At 36.6% G+C, this 26020-nt stretch overlaps 1 protein-coding gene across 1 annotated transcript in view; it reads right to left on the minus strand.

The window, feature by feature from the left end:
- Window positions 1-26020, minus strand: part of SI (sucrase-isomaltase) — a 235030-nt gene that overhangs the window by 60479 nt on the left and 148531 nt on the right. The window contains exons 14-26 of the mRNA XM_058189143.1: window positions 20206-20319; window positions 18767-18851; window positions 17831-17948; window positions 15831-16002; window positions 14484-14600; window positions 14243-14397; window positions 12261-12345; window positions 10819-10875; window positions 9912-10036; window positions 7548-7636; window positions 4266-4315; window positions 3406-3576; window positions 970-1119 (exon numbers count right to left, since the gene is read on the minus strand). Coding sequence (XP_058045126.1) covers window positions 970-1119; window positions 3406-3576; window positions 4266-4315; window positions 7548-7636; window positions 9912-10036; window positions 10819-10875; window positions 12261-12345; window positions 14243-14397; window positions 14484-14600; window positions 15831-16002; window positions 17831-17948; window positions 18767-18851; window positions 20206-20319 — 1488 coding nt within the window. The remainder of the gene's footprint in view (window positions 1-969; window positions 1120-3405; window positions 3577-4265; window positions 4316-7547; window positions 7637-9911; window positions 10037-10818; window positions 10876-12260; window positions 12346-14242; window positions 14398-14483; window positions 14601-15830; window positions 16003-17830; window positions 17949-18766; window positions 18852-20205; window positions 20320-26020) is intronic.

The raw sequence follows: 26020 nt of genomic DNA on the forward strand, positions 1-26020 counted from the left end.
CTTGGTGCTCTCTGAGCTTGGGGGTTTTCTTGCAGAATTTTCATTACCAAAAACTAGTTAACAACATCAGCTCACTGATGATGTTATCTAGGTTGGTAATGAAATGTCTGCAAGAATGTCCATCAAGCTCAGAGAGCACCAAGGATTCCACAATTCTGTTCACTTTACATTTTCTTAGGTCACATGGAAACGTTCCTAGATGTGTTTCAAATTAATAAGAAACATAAAAATATCTGCATTTTTCCACATTATTTTCTATTTCTGGGTGGGGAGAAAGTGCAAATAATTCACCATTATAATCCATTATAATGTGATTTTTACAGTTTATTTTCACAATCAAGTGCAGTTCTAATTATGGTTATAGAACTGAATTACAGCATTTCAAAAATTTACAGCATTACATCTTCATCTGGGGCTTCGTCAACTCCCTGATCTCAGGTCCTTCCGCCGCAAGCTGAAGACGTTGCTGTTTCAAAGAGCAGGACTAGCTTGAACGTAGTTTTAAATTGGGGTTTTTAAATCAGGGGTTTAAATGGGGTTTTAAATTTGTATTTAAAAGTTTTAAGGCATCAACTGAATTTAATTGTCTATTCTTTTTGCTGTTTTATATGTATTATATGTTTTCTGTTGTTTTATTGGCTGTGAACTGCCCTGAGTCCTTTGGGAGATGGGTGGTATACAAATATAATAAATAATAATAATAATAATTTAATCCAGTTATACTGTTCAAAAGTAGGCGGTTTGGAAACTTCACAGTAAACTATAAACTCAACAAATGGTACTCGGCAAAATTCTACAGGACATTTAGGAAAAATTGATGGAGAGCCACCCAGTTGATAAGCTATTTTGACTCCAATTTGTGGTTGTAGATAAAGAGGAAAGAAATGCAAATATATACGAAGTCTTTACAAACAGAACTTCAAAGAGCAAAAACACCTAAGAAGGACAAAATGGATTTTTTCCCCTTACTTTCCATATGCAGCCAAGAGCTTCACATTTTTCTTTTGATGCATGTTCTTCAGGATGACAATCAAATCTGTCAATATCTCTTAAAGTCTGCTTCCAGGATATTCTATGCTCTTCCCCCAATTTAAGATGAAGACCAGTTATGTGAGCAACCTATGAAATTCATAATAAAAACCAAAATACGGATCACATAAGTATCCCAGGTGTAACCCTGTTTTTTTAAAAAAATGGGTTTCACTACATTAATAAATAACAGCTTAGTGTCTTTTTATTAATAGCACAAAAGCCATAAAGAAATATGAATAAATGCATATTCTAGAAGTAGCAGATTAAATAGAAACAGTATCTATTCTACTATGACTATCAGGGAAACCTTTACCTTTTTATTTGTTAAATAATGTACAACTGGCAATATTAATCAGCTGGAGAAACTAACTTGCCGACAAAATATTGAAGAACCAGACAGTAGTCAAAGGGATTTGCAAGATTTGCAAGATATTCTGGGGGTCTTTTCAAGGTATGCGGGACAAGTGAGAAGGCAGAATTATTTTAGGAAAATGTTGAGACCAGCAGTACTGGGAAAATATTAACTTATGCTGCATAATCAAATTAGAAGTGGCTGTATGAATATTGATTTCAAATCCATACCAGCCACCTGGTTATGAATATTAAAGATGATATATGTCTCAAAATTTTCTTCAATATTTCTCTTTATTTTGCATATTGAACTCCATGCCTCTTTTTTGTGTCACTCTTTAAGGGATATATCAAAGTTCAAAGCAACAACAAAAACAACAAAAAGGTTACAAATATTATTAAGAATCAAATTCTTAAAATAAGGGTGTTCCTTTTGTGTGTGTGTGTGTGTGTGTGCCAGTCAAATTTGACCTATTGACTCATGGCCTAGCAGTTAAAATGCTGGGTTTGTCAACCGGAATTTTGAGACCCAAGCACTGTGTGAATGGAGTGGGCTCCCATTCTTGCCTCAACTCCTACCCACCTGGAAGTTTGAAAGTATACAAATGCAAGTAATAAATAGGTATCACTTCAGTGGGAAAAGCATTCCATGCGCCTGAGCATATACCATATTTTTTGGAATATAAGACGCATCCGAGTATAAGACGCACCTTAGTTTTTGGGGAGGAAAATAAGAAAAACGTTGATTGCCAGGTGGATTGGCCTCTCAAAATACCCCCAATCAGCTGTTCCCAGAGGTGAATTTTAGCAACAGGTTCCTTGGTTGTGAGCTCTGTGCCTTGATTTTTTTGGCTTTTTTTCCCCCTGCCTATGAAACTCCATTTCAGAAAAAACTTTTTTCTACCTCTGAAAACCTCCAAAGCAGAACTTCAGAAAAAAACCCTCTGAAGCTCTGTTTGGGAGCTTCTTTTCAGAAGCTCTATTTGGGGGCTTCTTTTCTGAAGCTCTGTTTAGAGCTTTTTTTCTAAGCTCCATGAAGCTCCATGTGGGGCTTTTTTTCTGAAGCTCTGTTTCTGATGCTTTTTTCAGCCTCCATTTGAGAAGCTGGTTGGGGCTACATTCGGAGTATAAGACGCACCCAGATTTTCACCTCTTTTTTGTGGGGGGGAAAGGTGTGTCTTATACTCCAAAAAATATGGTAATTATGCTGGCCACATAGAAGAATCGCCAGACAATCCTGGTTCCCTCAGCTAGGAAACGGAGATGAGCAATGCCCCCTAAGGTCAGATATGACTGGAGAAAACTTTTACCTCTTTTTTTAAAAAAATGACCACCTTTTTCAAGTATAATCAAACTATGTGATATTCTTCTTGAGTGAAAATCTAGTTTGGGTTTCTTGTTTTGAGGTGAGGAGCGCAGAAACCTGAAAACATTGTTCCTTGATGATAAACCTTACTCTATGAAGCTTCCCACTGCTCAAGACAAGCATACATTCTGATGTCCTTCTGGAAGCAACTGAAACTAGCTCTGTTTTAGAAAGCTTTCAGGGACTAGAAGGTGGGATTTCTTAGCTCACTTCAGATTGTTATTCTTTGGTGAGAATGCAATGTTACTGTTTTGTTTTGACCTGTTTCTATGTTTATATTGTTAACTGCTAGGAGCCTGTAATTCTTAAAGGATCATAAACTTAGCAATGTTCCCAAGCCGTGAATTATTCTTTATTATACTCAATACCCAAAATTATATTTGAATATTCAGATATTCTGACAATTGCATGTCTTAGACTCAGTGCTGAAGGAGGGCAAAGTTAACTATGCAAAGCTTTATTTTGCCATGCCTTGAAAACACTTACCAAAGTGTCTCTCACTGAAATATCTAAAGGAATGTATTTTTGAAACATTGTTCTTGACTACATTTTAAATCTGGTAAATATGCCCTTAGTGCTTATTTTTGAGTAGCAAATGATACTATCTGAGGGGGGGAACTTCATTAAAATTTATGAAAACACTCAGCAATGTATACCTTGTCTGCAGCATTGTACTTGACAGTCAAATTATATGATTGAACCACGTTGTTTGAGGTCACTTTCACATCTGAAGGCTCAAGGGGTAGCCCAAGAATCTTGATGTTCTCAAATATCAGATTATTTGGATCTATGTAGCCTTTATGTATAACTGCCATAGTTAAGACTTTCTGGAAGACAGCAAAACGATTACACAACACTTTTGTTCACTGATCTTAGTTATAATTTTCTAGGATTTTGTATGATTTCTCTTAAAGCAAAAATCATGTATTTAAGATATAAACAATATTTTGTTATAAATAAAGTAGAATCAACATCCTTTGGAAAACATCATGCAATCTAATTGCTATAATGAAATGAGTTTTCACTAGCATTTAAGTTCAGTAAGATTCCCCAATACTAAACTTGTTGATCATATTTATTACAAAAAAGGGAACTGTTTAAATTAGATTCACAGATGCAGAAAACAGTAAGCATTTATGAGGAAAATAAATTAAAGCTGGAGATAAAATAAAAGAAAATTGAGTATTAGTTTATCCAACACTAGTCACTCTGTAGCTTTTCATTCTTGCAAGCTATATTTCTGTACACCAAAAATGCACTCACTTTTTCACATATTGTGTTAAATTAACCCATTCATTCTTTGCGCTTCTTGCTCTGACTCACATATTTCTTAAATATCCTTCATTCTGCTATTCCATATAAATCACAGGCAGGCATATAAATGTTCTTCTTTAAACAGATATTCATTGTTCATAACAGATCACAGATTATCCATTACTTTACTTAAACATATTTATCCAGTTAAAAACTGAATGAAATTTCTGGGAATCTCCATCACTAATGAAAACATACTTACATTTGTGACAGCAAAGTTATATAAGAGATACTTTTCATTTCTGACTGTATCTATAACATAAGGAGAAATATATTTTAAAGAGTTATGTAATATGCATGTAATAAATATATATTATTAAAATTCTGAATGATATTTGGCAGATCTGCTCATAACTGGTCTTGATGTCCATCTAAACATCTACCTATAAATAATCGAACAGATGGAACAGTAAAACATAATATCAATAGAACAATTGAAAGAACCGTGGAAAAAATAAATAAAATATACCCCAAGCTACAGTGCAATCTAAGGTAAAGTAATATAAAATGTTTTGTAGATGATATAGAACTCTCAGTAATGGACAAATCATACAGCAATCAATGTTAGAAATGCCATAACAAAGAAAGAATATTTATACCCCACCAATTTTGATGACATGTTGCTGAATTTCAGTGGGGTGATTCTAGGGCAGGGGTGTCAAACTGACAGCCTGTGGGCCAGATTGCTCATGCGCAGGCCACCCCCACCCCAGATCCACAAATGGGAAAAATCAACAGTAATGTGACACCATGAGTTTGACACCCATGTCCTAGGCTATCAGAAAGGGGCCAGAAGCTACAAGAGATCATCTGTCATAATACACATCATCTATGCTTTACTTAGCATAGTTCCTAATTGAAGACATTGGTGTTTGGGAAAATGTGAGTTTCAATCTATCTAAATTATAAATCCTGGAGTCATGAAACCAAATTAACTGAATGCCTTCATTCCAAAAAGAATTGCTATTATGGACACTGACTTCCTATCACATTCAAGATAATTTTATTTAATTTAATTAAAATAAATCACAGAAAAATTTCCCCCTTCCTCCCAAATGTTCTAATTAACAATAAAATCTGTTCATGGTGAAAGAAGAGATTTTAAAAATTATTAACTAGTAAGAAATGATATGCCTGGGTCGGTATTTGTCAAATAAATCACTGAAAAAATAAACCACTAAAGTGTTTGTTTTTTTCTATTCTGAAGATGTTATCCGTTGAATTTTTTTGAAATAGAAGACATTTTCCCATAATAACCTTTTATAAAGTTATGTGACCCAAACTGTTTTATTCTACAAAGTAGACAATATATGCCTATTAAAATTCTAGACATAAACTTAATTGCTAAGTATTATCTGCTCTTAACCAAAAAATAAAATAAAAAAAGTAGGAAATTTGCTAGCAAATTCTAAAGGGCATGTACTTTTGATTGTAAAATCATTGTGCCTATATTTTATTTAATAAAATGGTAACATTTTATATTACTTTATTTTAAATTAATGCAGTGGACACCTGCTTATTTTAGATCTTGAAAAAGAGTCCAGGCATTTAGTATTCACTCAGTATCATCCAAATTGTTCTTTCTCTTGCTCTCTCTTTTTTTTTTAAATCATCTCATTATTTTGCTTGCTTTTTTAAATAATCACTGGTGACCAGCAATTATATATGGTGCAACACAAAGGTCTGTGAAATCAGAGAGAAAGGTAATTTAAGAAACACAGAGATAACTGGTATTTTCCAGAAGTTTAGAAACCATTGCTGGCAAGCAAATAAACTGATGAGCTAAGCACTAAGATATCCGAGAATCTCCTAAAATTGATATCCTTTCCATATTTCCATAAACACCACTGCTACAGATCAGGAGTTTCAAATACCAATAAAGGAAAGTATTTGTAGCTCAGTGTTGAAATGAGAGGTCCTTGGTGTTCTCTGAGATTGGTTGTTTTCTTGAAGACATTTCATACCCAAACTAGGTAACCTCGTAGAGTTCTTGAATACAAGATGGGCAGCAAATGAATTTTACAAATAAATAAATAAATAAACATCATCAGTGCTAGCAAAGAATGGAGTTTTCTCTCAATTTATATTCTACTGGTTTGGTCTGTCAGCACTGATGGTGCCACCTACTTTGGGTAATAAAATTTCTGCAAGACAAAAACCAAGCTCAGAGAGCACAAAGGACCCTTGTTTCCATGTAGTTTTTATAAGAGCAGGTAATTGCTGAAATACTTGAACATGTAAATTTTCATAATGTTAATGTTGAATTTAACATACTGAAGATGTTAATTTCCATGATTATTTGCATACTTTGTTTTGAATTAGAAAAAAAATATGTCTATTATCTATCTTCTTATCTTTCTATTATCTACCGTGTTTCCCAAAAAATAAGTTCCCTGGGACTTGTTTTCTTTTGGGTCCCAAAATAAGTACCAGGGCTTATTTTCAGGGGGTGTCTTATTTTTTTCCTATTAGGGTATTTATTATGAGCCATGGTGGCACAGTGGTTAGAGTGCAGTACTGCAAACTACTTCTGCTGACTGTCATTTCACCAGGCTCAAGGTTGACTCAGCCTTTTATCCTTCTGAGGTGGGTAAAATGAGGACCCAAATTGTTGGGGGCAATATGCTGACTCTGTAAAACTGCTAAGTAACACATATATGCTAGTCGTTCCTGACTAGGGGGTGGTGCTCATCTCCATTTCAAAGCTGAAGAGCCAGCGCTGTCTGAAGATGTCTCTGTGGTTGTGGCCAGGATGACTAAATGCCAAAGGTGCACAGAACGCTGTTACTTTCCCACTAAAGGTGGTCCCTATTTTTCTACTTGCATTTTTTATGTGCTTTTGAACTGTTTATTATTTATTTATTTATTTATTTAATTAGATTTTTATACCGCCCTTCTCCCGAAGGACTCAGGGCGGTTTACAGCCAGATAAAACAAACAAGATAAATACAAGATAAAATAATATTTAAAAAACTTATTCAATTTGGCCCTAATTAAGATAAATTACTGTTGGGTTGGCAGAAGCTGGGACAAGTAATGGGAGCTCACCCCATTATGCAGCACTAGGGATTTGAACTGCTGAACTGCCAACCTTTCAATCAACAAGCTCAGCATCTTAGCCACTGTATCTGAGTCACTGTATCCCCTTATTTTTATTATTACTATACTACAGTTATATTATTACTACTTGCCAGTGGGTCTCCAATCTCAATTTCCAGTGCTATTTATCAACTTTAGGGCCATAAATGGTGTGGAACTGCTTAAAGAGGGCTATAAAGCACTATAAAGAGGTATATAAGTCTAAGTGCTATTGGTATTGCTATCTTTCTTTCTTTCTTTCTTTCTTTCTTTCTTTCTTTCTTTCTTTCTTTCTTTCTTTCTTTCTTTCTTTCTTTCTTTCTTTCTTTCTTTCTTTCTACTGTTCTTTACTTCCAACATTCTATCATTCTATCTACTACATATCTATTTTTCTTAGTAAATTTACCTCTTGTTATTCCATCGTCCCAGAATAAGTCTCCAGTTGCTTCTCCATTCTCATCTAAAGCAATTATAAGTCCCATAGGCTTTGTACGGCTGTTAAAAAACATATTGTCTTTATTGGCCCAGATATTGAGAGTTTTATATAATAAGACTACATTCTCATCCATTCTATTCTTCTAATGATATTATGAAATAATTGAGCATATAGGGATTTGTGATGGGTAAGGAGAATAATAATGGGGTGAAAGACTAATGTTTGTTTGGAAATAAGTATCATTGTGTTAAATTAAGCTTTCTTACAGAAAATAAGCCAAATTGTTTCAATTGAGGTCTATTTACTACGAACCAAGTGGGATATCCCATCATAATCACAAACCAATTATAGGTGTATGTTGTTTGTAATTTCCAATTATATCCCATTTTATTGCCCATACAGTAGTCAATGTGATTAGCAGCAATCAATTATAGCACATGCTTTTGAAATTTCACAATCTGTGCATGTATTTTGGCAGACAAATGCAAAGTCAGTCAATCCATTTTCAATCAATGACTTGCATACAGATGCAAATAAATGCATTTCAATGTTTCTGGAGAAAAAATATAGTGGCAAAAAGGCCCTACTACACTTCATCTCCATTCTTATTGGTCACAGATCCCTGGATATGATATCTACAAAAATTCTAGAACTAATTATAACTGTAGCATCATTCTTATCCATGGCAGAAATGTATCTCTAATCAGCTTCTGGAGATTGCATTGGCTGCAAAATGCTGCTAAAGCACATGAAGGCAGGACAAGAAGCAATGGATGGAAACTAATCAAGGAAAGAACCAACTTAGAATTAAGGAGAAATTTCCTGATAGAACAATTAAACAGGCAGGCAGGCAGGCAGGCAGGCATAAGAAATTGACCTTCCAAAATTGTTAGTCAAATTTTGGCAGGAAAATTGGATGAAGTATTTCTACATTTTTCCCCAAAGGGAAAACAAAATCTTCAATAGATTTTTAAGGGTCAAGCCTCTGAATAATAGGACACTAATAATAACAGGTAGGGAAGAGAAAAAAATATGGCAGAAATTACCTTGTGTCTTGTGAAATTCCTCAGAAAGTAATTGAAGTGAGAAAAATAATGTAGCCACAAAGCTACTATAGAGGTGATTGTATAATGCAAGACAAGATATTCACATGCCCTCCTTGACTCCCTTTTCACAAATAAATGCAATACTACTCTCCCAAGTTCTCATCTTCTTGGAATGAGATTTCAAAGGAACAAATTCTCTTCTCATCAGTTTGAAATGAGAACTAACAAAAATCATGCAGAGAATGTCTCCTTACCAATAGTTACATTTCCTCTGGATAAAACTTTAAATGTTCTAGACTTGGAAAAGAAATGTTTAATCCATCTGTAGAGTTGGTTCATGCATTGTGAATATTTTGTCTTCCTCCAAACAACACTAATTGGTGTTAGGTATTTGGAAATAATAAGCTGAATCTATGCCAGAAAAAGGAGATTTCCATATTGTAATATTTTAATATTGTACCCAAGAACTGGAAAGTCTGCCCAAATTCCTAGATAACAGAAGAAACTTTTCAACCCTCAAAAACAGTGGGCTGGAAAAAAAATCCTGATGTTCCTACCATATATTTTGGATCATCAGCACTTGGACCGCCTATCAGGGCCTCTGTTATATTTAACTTAAGTAATTAATATTTTCTTTTAGTATCTGATATCTTTTGTGCTATTGTCATTGGTGGGATTCAGCTGGTTCAGGACGGTTCAGGTGAACTGGTAGTTAAATTGTTGGCTGGCTCCACCCCTTCCAGAAATCCTCACACGCCCCATTTTGGCTCCCAGGTAAATGCAGGAAGGCCTCCTAGGCCCAAAATAGGACATGGGGGTGCGGCACACCTCCCTGTGCCCATTTTTGCTCTTCAGGGAGGCCTCCTAGGCCCAAAATGGGGTGCATGGAAGTGGTGTTCGCTCCGTGGCCCATTTTAGCTCCCAGGAGGCTTCAGGGAGACCTCCTAGGCCCAAAACGGGGCTCAGGGGGGTGGCACACACCCCCACAGCCCATTTGTGCTCCCAGGAGAGTGCAGGAGCCCGAGCGCTGCCTGTCACACTGCCTGGTCACACCCATCAAGCCACGCGCACAGAACAAAAATTTTTGAATCCCATCACTGGTTATTGTGACTAATATCCAAAAGAAGGACAATGGCTAAATTGCACTGTATTGCATTTGTTTATGGTGAGGTTAAAAATCAACTTTCTTTTCCTTCTTATGTAGTCTTTTTATCCACCATCAGTGCTTTAAACAAATTAAATAGATGTCACAGCTGCATCTTAAGAATACACTAATATCAGAAAATACCTGTAAACAGTTGTGTTGGCTGGTTCTTGAATAGGAAAGATGTATCCTCCTCTAAGATGAAGTCCAAGTTTGTTTTCTGGAAGGAACATTTGACACTCTTGTTTTCTGCAAGGTGCTTTCATACCCTATTTTTATAAGGAAACTAGAATAAAGTTTTACTATACTCATAAAATTGTTACTGCAAACTAGAATTGAAAATTCTACAAAGAAGAATGCATATATTCCTTTTATAATTGTAATTGGCAGAGGAAGAATGTCATGACTCTATTTATGTATTTTGTATTATACGAAATAAAAAAAAATGGCTAAAGTTCAAGTCAATTAAAAAAACCAAATTAGTATACAGTAATTCAACTCTTCCATTCATATTGAGTAAATTCAACTGTCACATTTATGGGGGGAGGGGAAACTGGAGACATTCAACTTGACTCAATTTGGAATTGGAAATTTATCTATGAATTTTAGCTTCGTATAGTCTTAATGCGCTTCTTTTAAAAAAGATTGTATTGCAACTTGTGTTTGCTTTTGTTTTTTGGCAGGATAGTTTTAAAACATAAAATGCTCAATGACCCACTCATACCCTACACAACTTTCTTAGAAAGGCTAGAGAATTTGTTTGATGTACTACTTCTTTTTTAATCATCAAAGGTAACCTGATTAAAGCAATGCTTCAGTGAAAATGAAATATTCTCTTTGATCCAAACTATCTAAAAATTTTGATTTGACCTTTCGTGTATACTTTGCTACTGAGTACCCCTATAAAATTCTAAGCAGCTCCGGACCTTTGATACACATGAATTTTAAAATGTATAAAAAAATGATGTACAGATTGCTACGCAGCAGAGTTAATTTGAAATGTTAATAGTTTACTTTTAGGGGAGACATTTTGTAATAATCATGCACTTACCGTCTCATATTCATACCACACAGCATCAGGGATGTATGCTGTTACCTTATCAACACCCTGAAATATTAAAAAAGAAAATATTTCATTTATTAGCAATATCAAAGGGAAATACCTTTATATTACTTCGTATTTTTTTCTAGGCTGGACGTAGATGAGGGTGAAAGTCTTTCTCTTTGATTCTTTCCTAACTTTCCTACTGGAAAAATTATTTGTCAAGCATTTTTTTTCCATATTATAATGTCAATTGCTATTTCCCACCACAAAATGTCCTATATTGACTGTAGACTTGGAAGGTTTGGAGAATGGAAAGTGATTATCAAGCTGTCAATAGTACATGTTGGTGGATTTGTGGCAGAAATAGGTGTTGTTTTTGAAGCAACGGTGAAACAAGAAAGAAAGAAGGAAGGAAGGAAGGAAGGAAGGAAGGAAGGAAGGAAGGAAGGAAGGAAGGAAGGAAGGAAGGAAGGAAGGGAAAGGGAACGGAAGGAGAGAGAGAGAGAGAGAGAGAGAGAGAGAAAGAAAGAAAGAAAGAAAGAAAGGGGAAGGGAACAGAAGAAAAGGAAGGAAGGAAGGAAGAAAGGAAGGAAGGAAGGAAGGAAGGAAGGAAGGAAGGAAGGAAGGAAGGAAGGGAAGGAGGGAGGGAGGGAGGGAGGGAGGGAGGGAGGTGATTTATTTTATTCCATCAAACAGAAACATTCTAACACAATAACTTAATATTTGGCTTCCTCTAAAACCATTTGCTAAATTTCCTTTAGTTAAACAAAGGGTGAAAGTACTACTTGAAGTTTGAAAAGCTAACATTATTTGAAAAGCAACTGTTCATACAAAATGTCAGGTCTGCCATCTTTCGCTTGGCGCCTTACTGGCATGTGGTGAATGAACAAATGATCAATAAACCTGTCAGTATGTGTTGGGAAATAGGGAGGGGGGAAATTACAGTTTGACAAAGAACAGAGAAGCTCAGAACCAGTATGTGCCAGTACCCAAGGCCATGTACCCTGACAAAGAATGTGGATTACCCCAAAATCTCAGCATTCTCAAAACCTCAAGGAGAATCTTCATTTGCTGAAGGCAAACGGACCATAACTGGAAGGCTGGGATGAGGGGAAACTTTCTGTATCTTTTTACCATGGGAAATTTAGTTCTAGCCTGACATTACTGCAGCCAGCATGTTTTCATAAAAGAACCTATCACTTTATCCAAATGGACTGAGAGTCTTTCTTTCTTAAGATATTGGACTGGGACAGGTCTAACACAAAAGGCGATAGGAAGTAACTATGATGAAAAAGGATATGCTCAACTCTTTCACTAAATTATTTAAATTATTTTAGTATTTCTACTGTTCTATTTATCATGTAACAGAGATTGTGATGCCGGTTAGCATGTACTCACTGCAAAACAAACAATTATGTATATTGCAACTTAATAAAAATTAAATATACCGGATCTAAGACTGGAGTAATAAGTAGTCCAGGTCCCCACAAGAATTGTCTGTCTATAGTCCAGGTGGCTTCATCAGAGTAGAATCTAAAGAAATGTTACAGTTATGGTTTTTGTTTTTTTATTGGTGAATCTTAAATAACTATTTATGTATTGAGGACACTATTGACAATTTCAAGCATAAGAGTAAAGAGAAGGTTTCAGATTTTAAGACAACTCACAAGTTGACATTGCCACATGAAAAAAAAAAAGTAGGATTTGAAACTTAGTTATGCTTTGATGAAGTCAACACTTTTGGATTCAATATGCAATATATTCTTAAACATTGTCTGTTAAGGCTTTTTAACATTCCATGCCTTAATGAAGCTGAGACACTTTTAGCTTTGTCACTCAGACTGTATTTTGGATTAACGCATAAATATTGATATAAGCAGATTTACATGCTGTTCCTCTTTCTTATTGATGGCTGTAAGGTCATAAGCTACTTTAAATATGAAATTTGGTGGTGTGTATGCATATACATCTGCATTCTATTACGCATATTTTATTTTATGTATGTAAATGTCGTGGTTTTCATTGTACCATCATCTCACCAATGTTTTGCAACTTTTCCTTGCTTTGATTAAATCCAGATACAAGGCATCACAAAGGAACTTGTTTTCTTGTATAGGAAGCAAAAGGCAAGTAAGGAGACATAAGAATGAAGAAAGCCTACGTGTCAGAAAGCTGCAAAAGCAACAGCACTATCTACTACCCTAATAATAAAATCAGATTAAATACATTATCAAAATAAACGAGGGAAAAAAATCCTTCATCTTCTGAGAATAAGGTAAAAGCTATTCTGCAATGGAAGAACATTTCTGAGTGATTGCAAAGTCAGATTTTAACACAGCTTTAGTGTCTACAAAAATATCCCTAGAATGTTAGGAAATGCTTGTGATGTTTTGAACAAATTCCAGATATCTTCAAGCATCAGTGAGCTCTAGGCATACAGATGGTTTTTATTTTTCAGCATTTTAGCTTGCTGGAAACTAAGAGTGCTTCTTCTGGAGTTTATTAACTGCACACCCCATAATGATTAATTATGATAATTGTTTGTTTGTTTGTTTGTTTGTTTGTTTGTTTTGTCAAACACAACAATATATATAAGTATAAGCATGAAATAACCACACAAATTGAATACAACCAAAGGGAACATTAGGACAGGAACGGTAGGCACACTGGTGCTCTTATGCACGCCCCAATAAATTGTCTGTTTATTCCTGTGAGAATAAGCCTTATACATTGCTAGAATCCTCTCACTGAAATGGAATCTAAAACTCCAGCTAGGCCCTTCAAAGTTCCAAAGCTTGCTTGCAATGTATATATTGAGGTTAGCCAATTGAAGAACCTGTTGTATCCAGTCTCAAGCACTGCACTGTGGCTCCTTAAATCCTCAAGTCAGACCTGATAATATTTAACACTTCATTTTTCTAATTTGCAGCAGAAGAGAGGCATCCTTCTTTCTTGTTTGAAAACCTTCATAAAATTTAAAATCTGTAAAACATTCATCTGGGACAAGACTTTTAAAGAATTTAACATTCTATAATCTGAAATAATATTGGGCTCAACTACTTGGAGTCCATAAAGATTAATAAGAGCCGAGGTGGCACAGTGGTTAGAGTGCAGCACTGCAGGCTACTTCAGCTGACTGCTAGCTGCAGTTCAAATCTCACTGGCTCAAGGTTTTCCGAGGTCAGTAAAATAAGGACCCAGATTGTTGGGGCAATATGCTGACTCTGTAAACCGCTTAGAGAGGGCTATAAAGCACTATGAAGCAGTATATAAGTCTAAGTGCTATTGCTGTTGCTAATAAATACTGGGTCTATGTACGTCTGTCTATGTGTTTGTGCGTGTAAGACATGAATATAAAAACCGGGATACATAAATATGCAAAATGTGAAGTTCTTTCCCATCATCCAAAATCTTAAAAGCAGGAACTTACTCATGTAGAACAGGTCTTGCAACTGTCTCTCCCCGAGCATGTGCTTTATAAAACAGGGTATAGAGATATGGCAACAAAGTATAACGTATTGTCAGGTAGTGTTTTGTTGAATTCACCAAAAGTGAGTTGTGTCCAAAATATGCTGGATCTTTAGGCTAGAAATAAATATTTATAAAGTTACTGTGGAAAAAAAAGGCTTCAAATAATTAGAAGTTTGATCTACTTTTAAAATTGGTCTTACGGCATGTGAGGCAGCATTGTGGTTCCTAGAAAATGGATAAAATGCTCCAAGTTGCAACCATCGTCTACAAAGTTCTTCTGAGACATTTTCAATGAAGCCACAAATATCTGCTCCAATCTAAAACAGAAGCATATTAAAAATCATTGACATACTGTATGATATATCTGCCTTAGATGTGATGCTATCGTATCTACAAATTCTCCATTAATCAGTTCTCAGATGACCAATAGAAATTGATTTACACTGGTCTTTGAAAGAGGTTTTAAAAAAATCTAAATCATGTTTGGATGATTGAGCAAAGAGCAGTAGGATAGAATAGCAATGAGCTCAGCCATTACTCTAAGTAAATATTTGAATCTGACTTTTCTAAATATATTTTTATGTATATGTACACATATTCATGCATATATATGTATGTACACATATACACATACATGGATGTATATGCATGAATGTATATACATATACATTCTATGATTAAGGCCTATGAAAAATCAAAGTTATAAAAGACAGTCAGCTTTTCAATGCATATTTTTATAAAAGCACAAGTACAAAAAGAAGACAAGCTTCAGGCTATAAGGAATTGCATGGTATAGTAGCCATTGCAATAAATGTCTCTTCCAACAAATAATCAGCCTCGTTTCAGAGTAAAACAACAACAACAAGAGAAAGAATCTACTTTAGCTTTCCTTATGAGAGAAGTAAATTCATATCACATTGGTGTTGCTTTAAGTAACTTTGATTCTAAGCCACTTTTAAAACTAGAAAATAATAACAGCAGTCTTATAAAAAAATCTATTGCCCCATCTATTCTGAGATACCTTTAAATCCATATTTTTGCCTTTAAAAATAATTTTGCTTTCTGAATACATCTTTCAGTCTCATCTTTATTCTTTGGATTGCCAAACTGCAAAGCTGTACTCTTTTGGAATTGCAGATCATATTGCAGAAGAAAATACATGTAGCTCAAGTCGAATTATGGATCCTTGGTGCTGTCTGAACTTGCTTTCAAATGTTTCATTGCCCAACTAAGTGACATTATCAGCATGATGCTACATAGTCAAGTAATGAAACATTTGCAAGTAAACAACCAATCTCACAGAGGACCAAGAATTTCTCTAATCATACAGCTTACCAAAGGATTACTCCAATAGAAAAGAGATAGTCAGGAACTCCAAAGTATATAGTTGAAGTTTACTAAATCATATGTTGTGCAAACCAAGTCTAAAGAATTGGTATGCATACGTCTCACCTAAAGGGATACATTAATTGAAAACTTTATCTTACTTTACTATACCATAATTTAACAGTTGGACCCAATCTACTATTACAGTTAAAATAGCTTACAAAAGGATATCCGAATAGACCAAATTCTAATATTCCTGGTATAGACCATTTAATATCATTCCAAGTTGCAAAATTATCTCCCAGCCAATGTCCTGTGAATTTTCCAGAACCAGAAAATGTTGATCGGGAAAGGAGGAAGCTTCTACTTTCACGGAAAATAGCCTTGAGTGCTCTGAAAACAACATAAATGTATAGCATTAAGAAATAGCTTTATTTTGTCAGGACAAAATATTTTGAAATGAATGAAAGGCAGGTTTCAACATAGCATTTGTGCCTACAACAAATCCAGCAAATTCTTGCAAAATTAATTTATGAATAGACTAATATATGGGCCAGACTTTCAGATCACATCTTATAATTTGTGTGTACTAAATAGATGGCCTTTCAATCCATGAGGTGGATTATGTCAATAACCATGTTTTGCCCAAATTGCAAATATTTTAAAAGTACCGTATAAGATGCTCCAGACTATAAGACACACCTACCTTTTTTGGTGAGGAAAATAAGAAAAAGAAATCTGCCTCTACCTCCCAGCAATTTGGTGCAGCAAACAGCAAACAGCCTGCTTTACTTTCATTTTCATTTTCAGCATAGCTTTAGCACAAGAAAAAAAAAAATCTGCTCCCAGCAATTTACCTCCTTTCAGCAAGCAGCAGAGGCCCGCGCAGTATAGGCAGTGGCAATCCCTGCAGCCTGAAACAGCTGAGAGTCAGGAGACCAATCCAAAGACAATCAACTTGTGCCAATTAGACTGTGCTGAAACTGAAATGGGCTGAAATGAAACTGAAATGCACCTCTATAACTGTCTGGTTCGGTTCTGCAACCCAACAAGAAAAACACAGACTTCAGAGGATAATTAGAACTGCAGAAAAAATAATTGCTACCAACTTGCCTTCCATTGAGGACCTGTATACTGCACGAATCAAGAAGAGGGCCGTGAAAATATTTGCAGATCCCTCGCATCCTGGACATAAACTGTTTCAACTCCTACCCTCAAAATGACGCTATAGAGCACTGCACACCAGAACAACTAGACACAAGAACAGTTTTTTCCCGAAGGCCATCACTCTGCTAAACAAATAATTCCCTCAACACTGTCAGACTATTTACTGAATCTGCACTACTATTAATCGTTTCATAGTTCCCATCGCCAATCTCTTTCCACTTATGACTGTATGACTATAACTTGTTGCTGGCAATCCTTATGATTTATATTGATATATTGATCATCAATTGTGTTGTAAATGTTGTACCTTGATGAACGTATCTTTTCTTTTATGTACACTGAGAGCATATGCACCAAGACAAATTCCTTGTGTGTCCAATCACACTTGGCCAATAAAAAATTCTATTCTATTCTGTTCTGTTCTGTTCTTGCTGCTTGCTGCAAGAAGGTAAATTGCTGGGAAGCAGAGGCCATAGGGTGGTGGCCAATGGGTGGGCAGGGCTGCATTTGGTGTATAAGATGCACCCAAATTTTCACCCTCTTTTAGGGGGGAAAAGATGTGTCTTATACTCTGAAAAATAATTTCACTCCTGGATGGTTTTAGGCTTCACAAGGGAACAAGATCTGTCAGAGGTACTAGTAGAGAAATCAGTGGAATTGTTGTATAGTAAATTAATCTTTTATTTTCTAATAGCCAAGGTGGTGCAGTGATTAGAGTGCAGCACTGCAGGCTACTTCAGTGGATTGCTAGCTGCAGTTCGGCTGTTCAAATCTCACCAGGGTTAAGGTTGACTCAGACTTCCATCCTTCTGAGGTGGGTAAAATGAGGACCAAGATTGTTGGGGGCAATATACTGACTGTGTAAACCACTTAGAGAGGGTTGTAAAGCACTGTGAAGTGGTATATAAGTCTAAGTGTTATTGCTATTGCTAATACATATTCTTAGATTTGTATTCTTTTTGATTAGCTATTGCAGTCCAAACTGAAACAAAGGAAATCTGGCACAAATTAGCTTGAATGAATTGAAGGGAAAAAAGAATGCATAATTCCTTACTTATCAGTAGCTATAGACATGAAATATCCATAGAGGCTGTGAACATCATAGTGTTTCCCTGCCCTTTGGACGGCATCCATACAAAGTGTCTTTGAATACATAACTCCATCCAGAATTTCTGTAAAACGAAGAGATTTTAAAAACCCATTAAATTAAAAAATCTTTATAGAATATCTCAATGTATAGCTCTCTGGAAGAATAGACAAACAGATGTCAAGAAATTCCATTTTTTTTAAAGTTAACTTTTTTTCTCTTTTCTTTAATCCACTACACTAGACTAGTTTTTAATAAGGTTAATATTGAATATTGAGTTCGCTAATTGAAAATTAGTTGATCAAATCTCTAAATTAGTTTTATAAATACAATCATAAATACAATCATATCAAATCAAATACTTTCTAATTGATTCAGATACTTCTCTGTATTAGAATAAATGTTATTTACAAATAATTGCACAGCTATATCTGAATAAAAAGGAATAAAATTTCCTAGTTAGATTGAATTAATGGTATCATGTCTCCTGTTTGGGAATAGGATTAGACTAGAAGACCGCCAAGGTTGCTTCTACCTCTGTTATTCTGTATTCTTTATCAAATTAGATTTGATTTAATTCTTATGCAGTAGTTATAAATTATAGCAGCACTTTTTACTTTGCTGTAAGTGAAGTTATTTGTTTTGATTTAAAAATTCCCAAATAAAATTCTTTTAGTTAGAGATAGGGTAACAAGTTGTACAGTCATCTGACAATTTAGCAATTAGTTCTTTCTATTCTTCCAAAAGAATCCCTATGTTGTAGCAGATAGGATTTCTTTAACAATTGGTAAAGGAATCTGTTTGTCAAAATGTCTAAGGTTCTATGTAACGATCTTATATACACAGCTAAATGAAAAATCTGGCATAGAAATCAAATAATTTTTATTTCAGTTGAGAACTTACTTGGAGTAAAAGGTGGGTAGTTTAAATTGTTTGTTGCACAACCAGTTTTTGATCCTTTGACAAAATTGGATACTTCATTCATGTCCTGTGAGAAAAGGTTCATAGAAATTCATGGATTAGTAGCTGTGGTTTTCAGACATATCTCATCAGGATCCATGTTCTATTCAACTTTTTAAAAATAATTTTAAACAGCAACCACTCTTAGTAACATATTTAACTGCCACAATAATATTGGTCCCAGCGAAGGTACCCATGTGTTAACAGAGAAGATACAGCATATGACTCACAGGTCCTTAGTGCTATCTGAGCTTTATTTTTATTTTATTTTTTGCAGACATTTCATTATCTAAACTAGATAATTATCCTCTGTGGACTGATGAGGTTACCTAGTTTGAGTAATGAAATGTCTGCAAGAAAACAACCAAGCTCAGCAAGTACTAAGGACCTGTCATTCCAACCCTGAGCTACAAACATTTTCCTCTAAAAATATGACTCACTTTCTAGTAAATGGGTGTTTTTTGACTGACAAAGCCAGTGGTGGGATTCAGCCAGTTCGGGAGAACCAGTTGTTAACTTTCTGAACAATTTGGAAAACTGGTTGTTGGAAGAAATCATTAGGGCAGAGAACTGATTGTTAAATTACTTGAATCCCACCACTGGACAAAGCCCATAGTGGCAACAATTTTCATGAGTAGGCAAGTTTACCTTTGAATCTGTAAGCCAGTTACAGAGAATTTTCAATATTTGTTTATCAAATTCTGTAGTGAGTAGCAGAACTGAATGGTGTTATTCATTTAGTTTTTCAAATGTTGTTGTCTGCCTCAACTTTCTAGCTCTTTAACAAGAGAGACACAACCTTCCTCCTTCAAGAGGAGACTTCTGTTACTACGAGCAATAAATCACAGCAACAGACGTTGGCTGATTTTATACATAACCAAAAATCAAATTTTCTTAGTGTTTGGGTTGATAAACCACAAGAAAATTCTAAACCTTCAGGCTTAGACTGGGAAGCTAAGATAGCATCCTGGAACAAAGCTATACTGCTATATTGTTGCTAGAAAAACAAAATGGATATTTTCATGTAATCCCTTGGAGCTGAGCTAGACTTAGCAACTAGACTTTACCAGCAACATTTTACTGTTGTTCAGTCTCATGAATTGCATACTTTCCTCCATTTCTATTATTTGCTCAGATATTATAATATCCCATAGGTTCCAATCTGTTTGAATTTCAGCAACAACTGAACATGTTTAAATGTGCTAGGCATGGATAACATGTATTTAAAAAATCAAAACATTATACAATGTTTATATTCCTATGAGAAGAACATATTGTTGCCTATGAAAAGAATAAAAACTTAGAGATGTATATTTTTTGCTTATTGCTAAGTATTTTTGCTACCAAATATTTGTTTCTTCATTGTGCTAGTTAGTACTTACAATCCAAAGTCCATCAAAATGGATTATTTTGTGAAAATTTTTGCATTCATTAACCCACCACTGAACAGCTTCAGGACTAGAAAAATCAGGGAAGACAGTTGTTCCTGGCCACACCTGCAGGTTTAAAAAAAAGTATAAAATTGGTCAACCAAAGGAAATAAATATTTCCTTAAAAATAGTTTTGCAAAATGAAACAAGTGAAATATCTGATTAATCTGTATTAAAACCAAAACTTGTTATTTATATGTATGGGAAGACAATAAAATAGAAAAAAAACAATTGATTATATGTTAGATTCTGAAATTCCAATTTTATTAAATTATTTCTTTTTCACATAACCGTACTACTACAAGAAATTGTCATCTAGACAACTTAGTGGATATCATAAATGACATTCGGCTTTGTTGTGTTTTTACATATAGTATATATAACATACTGCTGAGTTCTGCTCCAGTTATTTTCTCATAAGAACACCCACAAAACACTGATACCTAAATATGTCTCCATAATAGGATACATCTGTTACATGCATATGCATCTGGTTTTTTTACATAATTTTTGTATGCATATATGTAAGATATACATGAACATATCTTTGTGTGTATATAGGTATGTATGTATGTATGTAGAAGAAAACACACACAAACCGCTATCTGCACGCACTCTCACACCACCACCCAGCACAGATCAACTCCGTAGCCAAAACACTCATCTCTAGAACAAAACACTTAGCTGACGAACAACACCTAAAAACCGAACTACACACTCTCACAAACGTACTAACATCCAATGGATTCCAAAGAAATAAGATTACCAAGCTAATCCAAAAAGAACCCCCCACTAAAATCCAAGACAGAGAACAAGAAAACGGCACAGCCCTCCTCCCATATATAAAAGGCACCACAGACAGAATCAGCAAGATCCTCCACAAACACAACATCAAGACAGCATTCTGCACAAACAGAAAAATATCCACCATCCTAAGAAACCCCAAAGACAAAATTGAGTTAGAAAATCAAGGAGTATATGAAATCCCATGCACCGCCTGCCCCACCACATACATTGGACAAACCAACAGAAGAATAAGTGCACGCATTGAAGAACACAAGAACTCATTCAAAAAAGAGGAACCAACTTCTTCCCTGGTCCAACACTTTAAAGTCACAGGACATGATATTGACTTTAAAAAGACCAGAACTATCGCCAAAACTGAACACTTTAACAACAGAATAATCAGAGAAGCCATTGAGATAGAAAAACGCCCACACAGCATGAACAAACAAGATGACACCTCCCGCCTACCAGCCATTTGGAAACCCGCCCTTATTGACAAACGAGTCCCTAACACGAGGAATGACACCAGACCCACACTCACAAGGTCCACACAGGATGTCACCACCGCACATCCACCCAGAAAGCAGACCCAAACCCACACTGATCATAAAGCACGACCAAGGACCAGAAGCCAGACCGCAGCTGCAACATTAGCCATTTCAAACCCCTCCAATCCATTCATGCAGCAGACTGACACCCACTATGAAGATGTAGCATGACCACAAAGCCAAACAACAGCTATGCAGCTCACCAGCTCAAATCCCCCTGCAGCACAGACTAGACTGAGCACAACCAAGCCCCCACCAACACAGGACACACCCCCAGCCAATCAGAGCACAGAAAAAACCCCATCCAATCAGAGCACAGCCAAGCTCCCACCCAATCAGTTCAAACCCCCACTAGCAGTTAAAAGGAAGAAACAGCTGCGATCACACATTGCTCCCAGAAGCACGAAGCTGAAGCCTGAAGATGACGAATGAGACTACGTCGAAACGTCGCCAAGACACTTCCAATTTTACACGGGAGAAAACCCGAACAACCAAAGACCTATATACAAACACCCGTGAAAACCTCAGAAAACAAATATTGCACCTCTACGGGGAGGAAATCCACCATCTGACCAGGACCTATGAAAAACTAGAAGTCCAAAGAGCTTCCATTTTATGTGACCTCGCATTCCTACGAAACTGCCGCGATCAAAATTTAATCCCCAAATGCTTCCAATTGAAATTCTACTCCAACTCTGCAGCCACCAAACGCATCCTAAAAAGAACAGAATTGGCCTTAATCAGAAATGAACTTCACACAAAAAGATTCCTCCTAGATCAAATCAACAAAGATCTCCTCACACTTCACCTCAAACTCAGCAACAAGATGCACCCTGCACTTTGGGACAAATCCAAACAACTTGCCGTCTGGAGGCGAAACACAGACCACCCTCAAGACAGACACGCACACCAACAAACTCCGAAGACTACAAGAACGCCAGAAACAAACCCTCCACCCTCACAGCAACACATGAAACAAACAGTGCATAACATCTCAGATAGGATCCTCACCAAAGCTGAAACCGATGTCCTTTCCAAAGGATTCAACTTTGCAGTCACTCCCAAATACATCCCCACGAAACCATTATATGCGGAGTTGAAACCAGCCTGACCAAAATCAACCCCGATGACGCTAACAAAATCAGACTCGAGATCTCCAACATCCTCTGCAGCAAGCCACCCAAAAGCAACTTACCCAAAGAGGAACAGACAGCACTACTTAACCTGAAAAAAGATACCAGCATAATAATCCTACCAGCAGACAAGGGCAACGCCACGGTGGTTATGAACACATCTGACTACCAAACCAAATTAACCAACCTACTCCAAGACCCTGCATACAAGCCCCTAAACACAGACCCCACCACCTACCTAGAAAAACCACTAGATCCAAAATAAAAGCCTCCCCATCAGCGAAGAAATCCAACAAAGAATCATTCCCAGAGAGAAATCATACAGATGCCCTAAGCTCTATGGCCTCCCCAAGATACACAAAGAAGGAACCCCACTCAGACCCATAGTCAGCTCCATAGGCTCACCTCTACAAAACCTAGCCAAATTTCTCGCCAAACAACTACAGCCCTATGCAGAATCCATCACCTCACATAAAAACTCATTCCAGTTCATAGAGATCATAAAGAAACAAAACTTACAGCCCAGCGACCTACTCGTGAGCTTTGATGTCATATCCTCTTCACCCAAGTGCCAATCAAAGAAGCCTTGACAGCTATCCAAAACAAATAAAAACCCCCAAGCACATCCTAGATCTGACCAACCACTGCCTATCCAACACATACTTCATCTATAATGGACAAAAATACAAACAAGTAGAAGGAGCACCCATGGGATCACCCCTCTCACCTGTCATTGCCAATCTCTACATGGAACACTTTGAAACCCAAGCTCTAGAAAAATCTGATCACAAACCCAAACTCTGGCTCAGATATGTAGACGATACCTTCATAATCTGGCCACACGGGAAAGAAAACTTGACAACTTCCTCACACACCTCAATAGCCTACACCCCAAAATACAGTTCACCATGGAAACAGAAGTTAATAACCAACTTCCCTTCCTGGATGTCTTAGTCTACAGAAAACCCAATGGCTCCCTAGGAAACACCATCTACCAGAAGAAAACACACACAAACCGCTATCTGCACGCACTCTCACACCACCACCCAGCACAGATCAACTCCGTAGCCAAGACACTCATCTCCAGAACAAAATGCTTAGCTGATGAACAACACCTAAAACCCGAACTAGACACTCTCACTAACGTACTAACATCCAATGGATTCCAAACAAATAAGATTACCAAGCTAATCCAAAAGAACCCCCCACTAAAATCCAAGACAGAGAACAAGAAAACGGCACAGCCCTCCTCCCATATATAAAAGGCACCACAGACAGAATCAGCAAGACCCTCCACAAACACAACATCAAGACAGCATTCTGCACAAACAGAAAAATATCCACCATCCTAAGAAACCCCAAAGACAAAATTGAGTTAGAAAATCAAGGAGTATATGAAATCCCATGCACCGCCTGCCCCACCACATACATTGGACAAACCAACAGAAGAATAAGTGCACGCATTGAAGAACACAAGAACTCATTCAAAAAAGAGGAACCAACTTCTTCCCTGGTCCAACACTTTAAAGTCACAGGACATGATATTGACTTTAAAAGACCAGAACTATCGCCAAAACTGAACACTTTAACAACAGAATAATCAGAGAAGCCATTGAGATAGAAAACGCCCACAGCATGAACAAACGAGATGACACCTCCGCCTACCAGCCATTTGAAACCCGCCCTTATTGACAAACGAGTCCCTAACACGAGGAATGACACCAGACCCACACTCACAAGGTCCACACAGGATGTCACCACCGCATCCACCCAGAAAGCAGACCCAAACCCACACTGATCATAAAGCACGACCAAGGACCAGAAGCCAGACCGCAGCTGCAACATTAGCCATTTCAAACCCCTCCAATCCATTCATGCAGCAGACTGACACCCACTATGAAGATGTAGCACGACCACAAAGCCAAACAACAGCTATGCAGCTCACCAGCTCAAATCCCCCTGCAGCACAGACTAGACTGAGCACAACCAAGCCCCCACCAACACAGGACACACCCCCAGCCAATCAGAGCACAGAAAAAACCCCATCCAATCAGAGCACAGCCAAGCTCCCACCCAATCAGTTCAAACCCCCACTAGCAGTTAAAAGGAAGAAACAGCTGCGATCACACATTGCTCCCAGAAGCACGAAGCTGAAGCCTGAAGATGACGAATGAGACTTCGTCGAAACGTCGCCAAGACACTTCCAATTTTACACGGGAGAAAACCCGAACAACCAAAGACCTACATACAAACACCCGCGAAAACCTCAGAAAATTATATATGTGTGTGTGTGTGTGTGTGTGTGTGTGTGTGTGTGTGTGTGTGTGTAGAGACGGGAGGAGGGAGAGAGACCTAGAAATCATAGACTATAAGGCAATGCAAATCAGTTGTAATTCTTAGCAAATGGCTATCATCAAAGAAACCAACTTTTTTTTCTTTTTTGAAGACAATGTTCAATCATCAAATTTCTCATCTAGTAAATATTTTCACTATAATGTAAAGAAATAAATGCACTGAGGGAGAGAAGAAATTTGAATTTGTTACCATCAAATGCAAGATAACATTGATATACTAATTTAAATATTTTATATGACTATTACATTTCTGCCTGGAGCCATTCCTCATGACTTATTGAGCATGATATAGAATGAATGGAATGTTTATACCTTCATAATGACAGACCTGAACATTATGTAAGAAGTTCCTAATAATATAATAAAATAACTTGTAGGTTACTAAACAGAGTAGGAAGATTCTTAGTAAGCTCTATTGAATCAGAATAGAGTTGGAAGGGACCTTGGGGCTCTTCTAGTCTGACACCCTGCTCAACACCTACATCAACACCCTACATCATTTCAGATAGAGGGCTGTCCTGTTTTTTCTTAGAAACCTCCAGTGATGAAGCACCCACAATTTCTGAAGGCAAGCTATTCCACTGATTAATTGTCCTCACTGTTAGGAAATTTCTCCTTATTTCCAAGTTGCTTCTCTTCTTGATTAGTTTCCATCCATAATTTCCTGTCTTGCCTTCTGATGGTTTCGAAAATAAGTTAATCCCCTCTTCTTTGAGGCAGCCACTTAAAATACTGGAATACTGCTATCATGTCATCCATAGTCCTTCTTTCTTCTAGACTGGCCATACCCAATTCCTGCAACCATTTATATGTTTTTGTCTCCAGGCCCTTAATCATCTTAGTGGCTCTTCTTTCCACTTTTTCCAAAGGCTCAACATTTTTTTTGTAATGAGGTAATCAAAACTGGATGTGGTATTCCAGGAATGATTCTTACTAAGGATTTATA

The sequence above is a fragment of the Ahaetulla prasina genome, chromosome 6 (genome assembly GCF_028640845.1).
Source record: "Ahaetulla prasina isolate Xishuangbanna chromosome 6, ASM2864084v1, whole genome shotgun sequence".
Taxonomy (NCBI): domain Eukaryota; kingdom Metazoa; phylum Chordata; class Lepidosauria; order Squamata; family Colubridae; genus Ahaetulla; species Ahaetulla prasina.